Genomic DNA, 15,388 nt, shown 5'->3' with positions numbered 1-15,388 from the left:
ACCTTCTGGCTAATGGCCTTCCTCTCCTTTAAATCTGACTCCTATCCTCTCCTCAGCTCACATAAGCTTCATGTTACCTCATTGTCATTGGAATTTCCATGTCTGTGTGGATTTCCTCTATATACATTATTAAATTTGATTTTCTCCTGTTAATCAGTCTCATATCAATTTGATCCTAAGTCCAGCTAGAAGAACCTTGAAGGACAAAGGAATGTCTACCTACCAACAGAGAGCAGGACTGCAGTAAAAAGACCTTTTTCTGGTCATGTTTAACTCTCTCAACCTTCTATCTTAAACACTTCTTCACAAAGCCTTAGGATCAATCCTAGGTACCCTTAAGATTTTCCCTATTTTTTCATCAGTTCAAACTTGTTTTACTGGTCTTACTCATGACAGGCCTACAAGTTTAACCAACTTTCTACTATTTTTTATGGGTGTTTCCACCCCAACCCTAATCTTGTAATATATTCTCAGTGAGGGGATCCCTGGGTGGCGCAGCGGTTTGGCGCCTGCCTTTGGCCCAGGGCGCGATCTGGAGACCCGGGATCGAATCCCGCATCGGGCTCCCGGTGCATGCAGCCTGCTTCTCCCTCTGCCTGTGTCTCTGCCTCTCTCTCTCTCTCTCTCTCTCTCTGTGTGACTGTCATAAATAAATAAAAAATTAAAAAAAAAAAAAAAAGAAAAATATTCTCAGTGAGAAATGAGCTTGTCATCCTGGTAATTTTCCCCCTAAGATTATTTCTCCTGTCTACCCTTCCTCATCCAAGCCTTTATCGCATCACATGTTAAACTACTAAAATACAGTTATCCAGATTTGTTGTTAAAACATATCTTAAAAAAAAAAAACATATCTTAAATCTAAGAGATTCAAAGCAAAAATGAGCAAAGCCCATTATTAATAAACATTAAAAAAACATTGTTTTTGATTCCAGTATCTTTCTCCAACACACTCTACGTACTTATTACTACCAGTTTATCTTTGAAAAATAATCTCTTATTAAGAAATAATCAATGTCTTCTCTCTATAGCAGAAAAAAAAAGAAAGCTAAATGCTTAGCCTGGTGTCTAATATAGATCATGACAGGTGTTACAAAGAAAGAATATGAACTTGGGAGTCTGGCTTTCTTCAGTTTCAGTACATCACCATGTGATGTTGGACAAGTTTCTTAGCTTCTCTGAGCTTCCCTCAGATAAGTTTAGCTAATCTTCATCACCAACAAGCAAGATACTTTCCTACCACCCATTCAAAGACCTTTGTAGCATCCATCTCTTCGGATTTCTTCTCTTAAGACTTAGCTCCTCAATGAATCCTCTCTTAATCCTCTCTTAAGACTCTTAAGACATCAGACAAATTGCCTGAGGTATTTTGTATTTTTCTGCTTTGTTCCCATTTCTCACCTAGATTTTAAACCTTGAGAAAAAAGGACCATGTTTTATATATCTTCATATTCTCAGCCCATAGTAAAGGGTCAATATTTATTAAATAAATGATAAAATCTAACATTTTTAAACCTCATACAAATAATTTTTAAAACCTCAAATCATAGACTAGTAATATTTAAAAGCAATCATTAATTAAACATTTTTTTGTTTAGAATAGGAAATATATTCTAAGGTAACCAAATAGCCCCAGCTGATGAGTGAAAGCTCTTATCAGAAGAATATCAGCTAATTAGAGGAGAAGAAATGATAGAAATTTGAAATATCACCATTTTGCAATAAAAATTCGGACAATTGTCAATGGGTCTGACTAAGATCACTAGGTGAAAAGTTGATGGGGACAGGACATTAGCCTGATGCCACTGTCATCCCACTGATTACATGATGGCTGTAGAATGGAACAAAAAAACCTTGACAAGGTGGGCTATGCTTTCAGCATCTAAATCTAGTAATCACTCTTAGAATCTAAAACTGGATGACCAGATACTATGTACCTCCTGATGTGATCCAATATGAAGGACACAGGAACACTCAAGCAGTATTCTTGCCTAAAATGTTCAACCAGAATCTAAACCAATTCTTTACGTCTAATTTCCAGCTTTCAGGAAATGCTGAGGTTATAGAAATAATTTAGACAACTATCAAGGGAAAAAAATTAGACAAATCCAGAAGGTAGAACATCCTACAAGACATCTGGCCAAGTCTCTTTAAGAAGTCAATCTCCTAGAATTAAAAACAAAAACAGTGAGGAGAGTGAGGTAGAGACCATTCTAGATTAAGAGAGATGTATAGGCCACAACAAGCAAACACAAGGTGTAGTTAACGGTTGGGTCCCACTATGAACAATCAGGCATGAAGATACTTCAGAAAAATCCGGGAAATCTAAATTTAGCCTGGGAATCAGATACTATGGAAATAGCTAATTTTATTAAGTATGACAATGGTATTGTGTGGTTAAGGAAAAAAGCCAACTTTTAGAGATTACCATCTTCTGAGATCTAATACTTTCCGCTGCTTAATATCTTCAAGAGGAGAATACTGAGGCCACTCCCTCTGATGTCTTCCTTTTTTATCTGAAGTTTTTTTCTTGGAAATTTGTTTCTTTACATTGCCTAGAATATAAGAATATAAAATAAGCAAAATGCTCAAGATGAAATAAACTGCCACGGCAAAACAACTAATTATGAAACAAAATTAAAAAGCCATGCCACTAGGGACACCTGGGTGGCTCAAAGGTTAAGAGTGCCTGCCTTCGGCTCAGGTCTTGATCCTGGGATCCAGGATCCGAGGGTATTGGGCTCCCCTTGGGGAGCCTGCTTCTCCCTCTGCCTAGGTCTCTGCCTCTCTGTGTCTCTTGTGAATAAATAAATAAAGTCTTTTTAAAAACAAAAAAGGCAATACCACTAGCTCTCAAAATACTTGCAAATATATTAAAGAAATTTTTTTTCCAAAAGTACTCCCCTGGCTTGAAGAGAGAGAATAAAAACAACTTTAGGCAACCACGAGTGTTAGTTCCTATCAGATTCTTATATTCCAATTCCCAATCAAGTTGCTTAGATAGTAAAAGACTCAATCACAGAATCTTTGGTGTAGAAAATCAAATTACCAACAGGAAAATATTTAACTAGACCACTTTCCAGAAAATGAATCCTTTCTATAAAACAATAAAATCACATTAACCTAACTCTGTTAAGAAAGTAAAAGCACTAGATCCAATAATGCAATGATGTGATCTTTAAAAATATCTCCAAGCCTTACAGAGACCACAAAATGGATTAAGAATGATTCTCACATGCACATTATTAAAATGCAACTTTAGCACCAGGAACTAGAATAGAAAACAAAGTCTCCTTTCTGTGGGTGAGTCTGCGCTTATAGGTGAATGCACACAAACGTGCATTCACGCATACACACATACATCAATCTCTCTGAAAGACACATAAGGCAAATAATAGTAATTACCTAAGGGGGAGAGGAATTGGGAGCTCGATAAAAATAATCAGATTTTGCATTGTCTAATTTTAACACTTTTTTATTTCTGAATGCTGCTAATGGATTACTCAGGCAAAAGTTATTTAATTAAAATCTTAACTCTAGAGAACAAACTAATGATCACCAGAGGGGAGGTAGGTGGGGGGGATGGGTGAAATAGGTGATGAGGATTCAGGAGTGCACTTGTGATAAGCACTGGATAATATATGGAAGTACTAAATTACTATATTGTACACCTGAAACTAATATCACATTGTATGTTAATTAACTGGAATCTAAATAAAAACTTTTTTAAAAATATTTATTTATTCATGAGAGACACAGAGAGAGAGAGGCAGAGACACGGGCAGAGGAAGAAGCAGGCTCCATGCAGGGAGCCCAACGTGGGACTCGATCCCACATCTCCAGGATCACACCCTGAGCTGAGGGTGGCGTCAAAACACTGAGCCACCTGGGCTGCCCTAAATAAAAACTTTAAAATATGTATTAATAAATAACATCCCAGTTTCATATCACTAAAATACCATTAACATTTCAGAGAGTTATGCTCAAATACTTAATCATGTTCACACATACTACATTTTTAATGAAATAATCAAATCTGTTATAGAAACAAAAGCTAATATTTTATTCTTATGAGCTATTCAGAATTATAAAACATAGATTGTGTAGCTGTATGCCTAGAAAACAGACATGCAAAGGGGCTTGTTTCATTCATTCAGATGCTCTACAATAAAACCAAAGCCAGCTGGAACTCAGCACTCTTGTGACACAGGGGATTTCTCTGATTTTTATAAGATGTCATAATGACAAAAACTGTAATATCCAGAAACAAGATTTCCCCAATCCCTCTAGCTATTCTAAGTCTTCACAGAGAACACAAAATTTCTACAGAGCTGAAAAACCACTGGCAAACGTGAGTTAAATCTTATTCTGATAAGTTTCTTTCACCAATAAAATAAATCTTAGAGAGTAAAAAGATGGAAAAACTACTTTCCAACATTTCTTCCCATGTCTTCACCACCCAATAATACCTTAATGTCCTATGTAGCTTTCCTAGCCACTTAAAATCCTAATAGGTTAATGAAGTGTGGTAATCTGTGACCCCAACAGCCCCCAGAGTGGTCTGGATACTTTTTATCATTTTATCATGAAATATCCACATTCTTTTCCTCTAAGGCTTCCCTGAGCTTGTCCTCTGTCCCCTTCTGCTTTACTCCCATGTTCTCCCTGGGCTAAATAAGCATGTGCTCTAAATAAGCAGCCTTCATGAAATCCCTACATTGCCACAAAGACAGCTGGTCTCACAGACAAAATTCCATTCAATTCCAGAGAGGGGGGCAAACCAGGTGGTTTACCGCCGCCTTCAGCCCAGGGCATGATCCTGGAGACCCAGGATGGAATCCCACGTCGGGCTCCCTGCATGGAGCCTGCTTCTCCCTCTGCCTGTGTCTCTACCTCTCTCTCTCTCTCTCTCTCTCTCTCTCTCTCTCTCTCTCTGTGTGTGTGTTCTCATGAATAAATAAATAAAATATTAAATAAATAAATAAACAAACAAACAAACATTTAAAAAAAATTCCAGAAAGGGAAGCTCTGGCAAAGTGGAAGGTAAGTCTGAGAGGGGAACATAACATACCAACACCTAAACACTCTTGTCTCTCCATCCCATCAACTCCAGGAACCTTTGTCTACCTTCCCTTGTCATTGTCATATTCCTTCATCCATTCCTCACCCTACCCATAACATACCCATATAGCCCCAACACCAAAGAAACATATGTACACTCCTACCTCTATTCACCACACTGGCTGTTAGAGAAAGATCTGAGGATAGCAAATATCTGCTGTCTTTTTTACTTGAGGGACAGAGTTTTGGACAATTATTGTCACTTGAAAGTGAACTGGGTGGGGACCCCAGAAATAAAAGAACCAGAAAAGAGGAGACTCAAATTTTGTGTACAAATTTGGACCAAATCTTAGGCTGATCCCCAAACCATGCATGCACCGAGCAGACCCCAAACAGCACAACTAAGGCTTAAAAAATTGGATGGAGATTTGAAATGTCCTCAAGACACAAAATTTACAGTTTCAGTCAAACCAAATTCACTACTGCGAAAATTAAAGACACACAAATGAATGAACTTAAAACACTCTTTGGAGGAATATACCAGAATCCAAAATCACCACATTTCCAATACCTTAGATATGATCCAAAATTATTGAATATGTTAGGAAACTGAAAAATGTGACACCTTTTCATGAAAAAAGATAAGACCAACTCTGAGATGGCCCAGATTTTTAAATTAGCAGATAAGAATTTTAAAGTGGATATTATAACTATGCTTTATGAGATAGATACAATATTCCAGTCACAAATGAAAAGATACCAAATCCAAGATAGGAAACAAAAACTATTTTAAAAATGTAAATTCCAGAACGCAAAGAAACAATACCTGAAACAAATAATTCACTGAATACTCTTAAAAGCTATCTTTAAGAGATGTGCTTTACTTTTTTTCAGTTATAAGATTTTTATCAAGAGGAAGACGAATCATGTCTTTTCTTTTTCTTTTAAGTCTTTTCTTTTTTGAGTGGAGTTGACACACAATGGTACATTAGTTTCAGATGTACAACATAGTGATTCAATGATTTTAGAAGTTATGCTCATCTCAGAAGTGGCTATCATCTGTCACACTATTACAGAATCACTAGCTATATTCCCTGTGCTGTACCTTGTATTCCCATAGGTATTCATTCCATAACTGGAAGCCTGTATCTCTCACTCCCCTTCACCCACTTTGCCCATCCTCCAACCCCCCTAACCTTTGGCAACCATCAGTTTGTTCCCTGTATTTAAAGGTCTGAATCTGCGTTTTGTTGGTTTATTCATTAGTTTTGTGTTTTCGATTCCATGTTTAAGTGAAATCATATGGTATTTGTCTTTCCCAGTCTTATTTCACTTAGTATGATAGGTCCATCCATGTTGTGCCAAATGCCAAAATCCCATCCTTTTTTATGGCTGAGTAGAAGAGAGAGAGAGACTTTAAATATAAAAAGATACAAGTTGAAAATAAATGGATGAAAAAGGATATACCACACAAACACTGTTCAAAAGAAAGCTGGAGGGACACCCGGGTGGCTCAGCAGTTGGGCCTCTGCCTTTGGCTCCGGGTATGATCCGGGGGTGTGATCCCGGGGTTCTGGGATTGAGTCCCACATCAGGCTCCCTGTGCAGAGCCTGCTTCTCCCTCTGCCTATGTCTCTGCCTTCTCTCTGTGTCTCTCATGAATGAATAAATAAATAAATAAATAAATAAATAAATAAATAAATCTAAAAAAACACAAAAAAAAAACAAAAGAAAGCTGGAGTAGCTAGATCATATCAAAGTTGCTTTCAGAACAAGAGATATTACCAAGAATAATGAGGGACATTTCATGATAAAATGATAAAAAGGTCAATGCAACAAAAAGAAATAAAAAAACATAATTGTGTGTGCACCTAATAATAGAGTTTCAAATTACGTACAAGCAAAAATCAACAGAATTAAATGCAGAAAAGATGAAAATCATAGTTAATTCTTAACACCCCATTTTCAGCAACTGATAGAACAAGACAAAAATTAAGTAGCAACACAGAAGATGTGAACAACACTCTCAAGCACATTGACCCAGTAAGTATTCATAGAACACTACACCCAACAACTACAGAATGAGCATTCTTTTCAAATGTATATGGTACATTCACCAACATGGACTGTATGTTGAGTCATAAAACATACATAAAACGTAAAAGTCTCAGCCCCTTCTGAAAGACCGAGATCATATGTCCTTTGTACACAATGCAATTAAATTAGAAATCAACTTTTAGCAAAAGCCCCAAAATATTTCAAAATTAAGCAGCACAGTTCTAAATAGTAATACCTATATCAAAAAAAAAATCACAAGGGAAATTAGAAAATACTTCACTTTAAATGATCATACAAATAAAGTGTATCAATAGTTGTGGGCTGTGGCTAAAACAGTACTCATAGTACAATTTAAAGCACTTCTACTAATGCTCATAGTTGAAAAGTCTTGAATCAAAAAGCTGGAAAATGAAAAACAAAGTAAACTAAACATGAGTAGAAGGAAGAAAAATAATAAAAAAAAACAGAAATCAATAGAAAAACAAACAATTGAGAAAATTAACAAAGCTAAAAGCTTTATTTGAAAATGAACAAAACTGATAAAGCCCTAACCAGAAAAAAAAAAAGAGAACATAACATGATCAGTATCAGGAATGAAAGAGGAGTTATTACTAAAGACCCTGTAGGTATTAGATGGATAAAAAAGGACTATCAGAGATAACTTTACACCAATAAAATTGACAACTTAGATGAAATGGACAGGCTAAAATTCAACAGAATTAATGGGAAACAAGACAAGTTAATAATCACTATTCAAGATTTTTAATACCCCTCTGAAAACCCCTCAGAAAACAGGAAAGATCACTTCTAAACTTGTCTTAGGAGACCTGCATGGCCCTAATGCCAACATTTGAAAAAAGATATTACAAAAAATTTATAGACCAATCGCCCATAAAAATAGACACAAAGTGAAACCCACAAGACACCAAGAATTACAAATTAACATAATATTCTGTGAAACAAGTTGATTTGGCAAATGAACAAGAAGTGTGGAGGTTTTACAAAATGGTCAAAGAAGCCTAGAAGTAAAATATAAATCCCAGTTCTACCTCTTATTAGCTATCAACTTTCCACAAGCAACTTACCTCCTCTGAGCCTCAGTTTATCTACAAAATGAGGATAAGAGTACCTACCACATAAAAATCCTATATTACTGTGAGTTCAAAAGAAAGAAGTGAAAAGCAGTAGTTTCTACCAGAAGGCCACCACACCACAATTGCAAAGGCTGTGTACTGCACCCTAGGTGAATAGCACCCTCTTAAATTGTGCAGTACACAACCTACTCAGTGGTACCCGGAGACCTTTTTGGGTGCTCAAAAAATTTTAACATGAAAAAGCCACAATGTTATATCGTAGAAAAGAAAAGTAAGCATTTAATTGGGAAAGATGAATTCGTGTCTCTGCAAAACTACAAAATAGTACTATGTTATTCTAGCCACCCCATTAACCATTTCTGAGCTTCTGTACACTTATCTGCAATACCCGTATTTTACAGCCTTCTTAGGTTTTTCAAAGCTCTCAAAATGCTCAGGTTATGTGTAAAGTTTCCAGTGGTAACCCATTAATGAACTAAATGTCCTCTGCCCAAAGTTATTTTTTAACTAAAAAATGATGGACAACACGATAGCAATGTTCCTTGTTCAGCCTTATAAAAGGAAACCATGTTTAATGGCAAGCTTAAACAAGATATATTGTTTTTTTATTATTTTCACATGTAAAATTCAAGCCTCCTTCCTCACCTGATTTGTGTTTCAAATTTGTGGTCACTCCATCAAATTCAGATTTATCAATTTCCCATGCGAGAGGTAGCTTGCCCAAGCTATTGGATAAGTTTTCCAAGCTATTTTCTTCATTGTAGATGATTTCCGATGTACTTGTTGGGATACCAATGTATCTTGATGGATTATTTCCAGCAGATAAAGAGGTACTATCAGGGAGGCAAGAAGAGCGGGTTGAATTTGGAGTTTTATAGATTGAGGTTGCCTGGTTGAGGAAGGCATAGTCTGAACAGATGGCATAAATTTTCTCCCGAGTATGGGTCACTGGACAGCTCCACGGATAATGACCATCTCCTTTGGGACCCAAAGGTGTCCCCGAGGCACGAGTACAGAAAGACTGGACAGCACCTTGTAGATTCTCTTCAGGAGACTTTCTCTCAGATCTGTGCTCACCATTTCCAGAATCATTTGCCCTTTCTGCTTCTGCAACGTTAGGCATTGAACGCAACTATCAAAGTTCTATTATGAAGAAGAAGGTGCAATTCTTTCTATTACTTGAAAACCAGCTGTGAAAATTGTTTACAGCGTTCTACAGAAACTTGAGAGCTGCAAGATGGGCTCCTAAGAAAAGAGGGAGGAGAAAGAAACATCAACAATCCACTAGATACAATGAAAGCACTAAAAAATGTATCAGGTGTTTTCACATGGCTTCATTCAACAAATATTTATTTTATAACTACTATACACCTACAGCCACAATCACTGGCCATGTGTCTTATTAGAAATTTATTTTACAATAATGCTTTAGAAGAACAAAAAAGGAATTCAATTAAAAAACGGGCAAAATATCTGAAGAGTCACTTCTCCAAAGACAGTGTAGAAATGGTCAATAAACACATGAAAAGATGCTCAGCATCATTAGTCATCATGGAAAGGCAAATAAAAAACCACAAGAAAATATGTCATACCAAGCAGGCTCTAATCAAAAAGATAGATAATAATAAGGATTGTTGAGGATGTGGAGAAAATGGAACCCTCATACCATTCTGATAGCAATGCAAAATGGTCCAGTCACTTTGGGAAATAGTTCCTCAAACATTTATAGTTACCATATGATCAAGAAATTTCACTCCTAGGTATACATCTAAGAGCAATAAAGACATACGTCCACACAAATGTTCATAGGAGCATTACTGACAATAGCCAAAAAGGAGAAACAACCCAAATGCCCCTCAACTGCTGAATGGATAAATAAAATGTAGTAATATCCATGCAAAGGAATATTTTGGGGCAATAAAAATAAATGAAGCACTGACCCATACTACAACATGGATAAGCCTTGAAAGCATTATGCTAAATGAATGAAGCCAGTCATGAAAGAGCATAATCACATGATTCCACTTATATGAAACGTAAAATAGGCAAGTCTCTAGTGACAGAAGTTAGATTAGTGGGTTACCTTGGGCTGGGAGGGAGGAGGAGGCTGGGGATGATGGCGTTTCTTTTCAGTGTAATAATAATATTCTATAAATGACTCAGCTGATGAACTCACAATTTTGTGAATATGCGACAAGCTACTGAATTGAACCTTTTAAACAGGTGAATTGTATAGTGTGTGAATTTCATCTCAATAAAGCTGTGCATTCCTCACCACAATCAATTATAATTAGTGGTCACTAACTTCTTTTTATTTATTTATTTATTTATGATAGTCACAGAGAGAGAGAGAGAGAGAGAGGCAGAGACACAGGCAGAGGAAGAAGCAGGCTCCATGCACCAGGAGCCCGACGTGGGATTCGATCCCGGTCTCCAGGATCGCGCCCTGGGCCAAAGGCAGGCACCAAACCGCTGCGCCACCCAGGGATCCCGTGGTCACTAACTTCTAATCAGTCAGGAAAAACCAATTTTTCAAATCTACGCCAATTCCTTTGGGGAAGAAAACAGAGAACAGTTCAAATTGCAACCAAGGGCATTTGAGGAATCTGAAGATTTATACAAAAGCAAGCTCTTGATGAGTTAGACCACAGGTGGTAGAGGAGGTATTCGATGCAGGTGCCAGGCTGAGTATGCCCACAGCGGTAATCACTCAAGATATGCAACCCACCGCCAGGTGACCAGTTTGATGTTTACTAGTTAATATCTCTGCCTATTCACTTATTTAAAAATATTGGAAATGAGAATAATTCTCATAAGTTACAAAAAAAATGATTACATAAAACCTATCATAGAAATACTGAATGCCAAAAACCTCTAAGGCCATAAGAAATAACAGAAGAATGATTGCCACAAGAGCCATGGCCACTCTAAGTCTATGGAGAGAAAATAGTAAAGATGATTCCTGTCCTTCGTGGAATTTAAAGCAACAGAGCTCACTAAAAGGAGGACTCCACATAATCTAGAAAAGATTCCATTTTCTTTATTTTTCAGGAATGCTTTCCCACTATTCAAACCTTCAGGTAGCGAATTTTTTTTTTTTTTTTTTTTTTTTTTTAGTAATTGGTGCAGAAAGTATAGTTCCTTGCAGGAAGGTTGGTTTGGCTGGAACTTCACTACCTAAGATAGAACCTCTAATGGTATCATTTTGGAAACTTTTTTCATGAAATCCTAGGGACGCTTATAACAGATCTCTAGACAAGAAGCTTTTATGCCTTTTGCTTCTTCCTCATCTTCTGGTATCATGGTGATGTTACAGGAAGATGCAAAGAGAAGGTCAGTTGCATAGACCAAACTGGGCTTTTCTGAGGAGTCTGTTTCTTTGGTTCTTACCAGATGACCTCACAGAGCATTTCCTACTGATCTGCTACCCTCATGCCTTTCTCTAAAAGCCAGCGTGGTGGGCAGTGGTAGGTATTATTTGTGGCCTTGGGATTGTAAGGGTGGGTTGTAGGATGGGCAGGAAAGAGAGCAGAGGGTCCTGGTAAGTAAGGGGTGGTGACCCAAGGGTGTTGGAGTCAGTCTGGGGGTAGGGGCGGGGTGGGGAGAGGAGGGAGATAGAAATGTTGCAGGCACTACCCTTATCTCTTCATCTCAAGCTTAGCTTCTACTTTGCCAGAGCTTCCTTCCTCAGATTTAATGGAATTGTGCCCAGCTTCTATGATCCCAGCTACGGAAGACACTTAACAAAACATAGGCAAAAGGAAATTAGTGCCTTTTGAGCACAAAAAGTAGGGCCAAGCTTTCTGGAAGTTAAAGAACATAGCACTTGATTAACAAAATGTTTATCAGTCTGGTTTTGTTTGCTTGTGTTTGGGTTTGTCTGCTTTTTTATTGGGGGGGGGGTTGTCTGCTTTTAAACAATGCTCACTGAACAATAATGATCTCTTTGGTTGCATTTCTACAAAAAGAAAAAGTGAAGATCATCAACGTAAGGACACAGTTTGTATTGATTGTCAATAAAAACCAGTGGTCTGAAAACACTCTCACTTGAACCGCTGTTTTTGGAAATTTGAAAAACTGTGTAATTATTTCTAGATTTTTCTCATAGACGTAAAACAAAGGACAGGAAAACATTGCGAAATACCAAGATATTAACACAGAAAATGAAAATTATCCAAATCCCATGACCCGAATGCTGCTGGAGTTTCTTTCCTTATTAGGTGTCAGATCCATGTCTGTTCTCCCCATGTGGCCAAGGGTGCTAGTTATTATTATCATGTCCCCTGCTTTCCTACAAGTGAACTGAGCACAATTTATTACTGATAACAGAATGATTAGAGACAGCAATTATGGTATTATGTTGTAATTATAGCCTCAGGAAATACTGAGGTACAGAGGAGCAGTTTGTCCCTCCACTAAATAGCCTACAGCTCCCCCCGTTTTGTCTTGTGTCTGTATCTCCTGTCGTTGCTATTTTTGTAAACCATTCCCAATTCCATCCTCATTCAGCACTGGCATCACCACCACCCCAGGGTTGAAATTTCTAATCTGGCCTGTGCAGAGATATTAGAAAGTAAAGCTTGGACACATATATGATCGTCTAACTCCCCTTCCTAAAACGTTCTGCTCTTAGAAAAAGCCGACTCCTTGTCTGGCCCCATAATCTATCTCTTTAGCTCCACCTCATCCTCTTCTCCCTTCCTCCTTCCAATGTTCCATTCTCTGGATGTGGTCTCCTCCTATTCACCCTCCTGTATTTGGTTAATCCCCATTTGTAGTGAACATATCCTTCGATGTCACTTTCTGGGGACTCTTTGCTCCCCAACTAGACTAGGTCACTCTATACACACTCAGGACCTCTCGTTCACAGGCTTGCCAGGGATGGGCGTTTGTGAAAGTCTCCTCAACAAATAGTTACTTGTAAGTGCCTACATCATGCCAGGCATTATTTTAAACCCCGGATTGAGGGGCCTAATTCCCGGAGGATTTACTAGGAGAGGCCTTGGGAATCAGGAGCTGGATTTTCAGCCGAGAGGCCCCTTTTTATCTTCCCTGGTTCTCATCTGTGAGAACTGAATTTCCAGAGAGGCGTCGCTCTATTAAGATTTTACAAAGAATGACTGCAGGACCTACGGCTCAATTTAATGTTGAATTCCTGCGATCATGGCACAAGCAACAGATGTACTATTTAACTGTGAATGAACACAAATTTTTTTTTTTTTAATAAAACGCTCCGCTAGGGTAAGGATTTGTAAAAATCACTAGAACGAACTGTTCTGCAAAATAGACGTTCCACTGGTGAGGTCCACAGTCATCGCTTAGGCTACCTTCTTTTGGGGTTATATTTTCAATCCGTATTTTTAAATGTCCAGTTTGCTTAGGGAACGAAGATCTTAAGAAGTCTGTTCAGCAAAGCCTCCCCCATAGGACAACTATTGCGATCTATATCCCGTATCCAAGGCCACGGAGACGCAGGAGCCTGGAAGTGACTTACTAATGGTGAAACAGGCGCCCGACGGCTGGGCCAGACCCCCTAAGCCCCGGCGGGGCGGGTCTCCGTGCTTCTCCGCGGCGTCCTCCCCGCGCGCTGCGGGCGCCCTGCCGGGTCAGGATGCGCGGTGCCCCCGCGCGCCGCGGCCGCGTCCAGCCCAGGCCCGGGGCAGGCGAGCGGGGCTCCCAGCGCCCTGCTCTGCGCAGCTCGCGGCGCCGCCACGACCGGGCGACAGTGCTGCAGGCCGTCCTCGCTGCGCCGAGCCGCCCGCCCACCGGCCCACGAGGGCTGCCCCGGCCCCGGCCCCCGCCCCCGCCCCCACCCCGCAGCGAGGCCTCCAGGCCGCTCCCTCCGCCTCCCTCCGCCTCCCTCCCGGGCCGGAAGCCAGACTTGGCCGCCAGAGGGAGCCGGCAGTGGCCGGTGCAGGGACCGCCTCCGAGCAGCCGCGGGCTGCGGGAGGGCCCGGGCGCGCGAGGCCCAGGGCGGGTGGGACGCCGGCACTTGCTGCCCCCGGGCCAGCGGGAGGCATCCGAGGCCAGCTTTGAAGGCACCCGTTGGTATCAATGCTCAAGACAATTGCAAAAGCAAAAAAAAAAAAAAGAAAGAAAGAAAAAGAAAACAGAAGAGCCCCGCTTGGGCCTCCACCCAGGCCGGGTTTGGCTGGCGGGGCCACCCGGCGCATCTGGGTTGTTTTTCCAGGGCAGCTGCAAGGATCCAGAGAGGGGGGGGTGCAGGGAGAGCAGGAGCTCTGGGTCACCCCTCCTGGTGGACCCCGGCCGCGGGGCGGCCACCGCTCGCTCCCGGCCAGGCCCTGCCGTGCGTGGCGCGTGGAGAGCGGCGCCCGGCAGGAGCCACCGGGCCCCACGCGGGCATCTCCAAACCAGGCTTTGTTCCCGAGAGCACTGGTCCCTGGTGTCCCGCACACTTCCCCCATCTTGCGGCCCAGCTCTTGAGCCCACTTTCTCCCGGGAGGAGAGCGGGCCCGGCTGCAGCGGCCTCCGCTCGGACGGCCCCCGGCCTCCAGGCAGCGCAGGCGGCGCGCGGAGCGGCCCGGTGCCCCGCCACCTGCGCCCCGCCCGCAGCCCCGGGTACCTCTGCACTGTCCCGCGGGGTCGAGTCGCTGCGGCCGCCGCAGACCGGGCACGCGACCCGGATCACAGCTTCCCGCGCGCGGCGCGCCTCCGGCTACCCTGGGGCTGGCGTCTCTCTTCCCATTGGAGCGCGCGGGGACAGCGCCCTGGACGGCTGCGCCCGGCGGCCGGTTGTCAGATATCATGGACAACACCTTCCTTTCATCCTTTTATACCTGCCCTCTGCACGTGCGGAGGCTGTGGGGACGATTTGTTTTAAAAGATCCTAGCCGTGTCCCCGCACGCCACTCTGGGGGGCATCTAGTCTATGACTGTTCCCTGAAAGCGGTGGCCGCAAAGTCCATAAATAGGCGAGGGATGGTAAAGCCTGGCAGGATTTCCGCTGGTCCTGCGGCGAACTACACGTCCCAGGGAGCCCTGGAGCACGGACGCGGCGGCGCCGTCCACTTGGAGGAGGCCTTACTCAGCCCCGCAGACACGCGGGCCAATCCCCTCGCCCCGCACCTTCGGCTGGAACCTGAGTCCCATTTGCCCCCAATGATGCTCCAGCTGGACGAGCAACACCAGCTCATCTTTGTCCCGAAAAAGAGGAGCAG

At 41.4% G+C, this 15,388-nt stretch overlaps 1 protein-coding gene across 3 annotated transcripts in view; it reads right to left on the bottom strand.

The window, feature by feature from the left end:
- Positions 1 to 14,932, bottom strand: part of BIVM (basic, immunoglobulin-like variable motif containing) — a 39,459-nt gene extending 24,527 nt beyond the window's left edge. For 2 of the 3 annotated variants that reach the window (XM_025441159.3, XM_025441162.3), the window contains exons 1-3: positions 14,794 to 14,932; positions 8,856 to 9,455; positions 2,426 to 2,552 (exon numbers count right to left, since the gene is read on the bottom strand). In XM_025441159.3, the coding sequence (XP_025296944.1) occupies positions 2,426 to 2,552; positions 8,856 to 9,333 (605 nt within the window). In that variant the 5' untranslated portion in view covers positions 9,334 to 9,455; positions 14,794 to 14,932. Of the gene's footprint in view, positions 1 to 2,425; positions 2,553 to 8,855; positions 9,456 to 13,704; positions 13,859 to 14,793 lie in introns of those variants that run through there. The other variant, XM_025441160.3, reaches the window with a different exon arrangement.
- Between the last annotated feature and the right edge of the window lie 456 nt (positions 14,933 to 15,388).

Source organism: Canis lupus, chromosome 22 (assembly GCF_003254725.2).
Source record: "Canis lupus dingo isolate Sandy chromosome 22, ASM325472v2, whole genome shotgun sequence".
NCBI lineage: Eukaryota > Metazoa > Chordata > Mammalia > Carnivora > Canidae > Canis > Canis lupus.
Note: the sequence above shows the minus strand (reverse complement) of the source record. Positions and strands in the feature narration are given on the sequence as shown.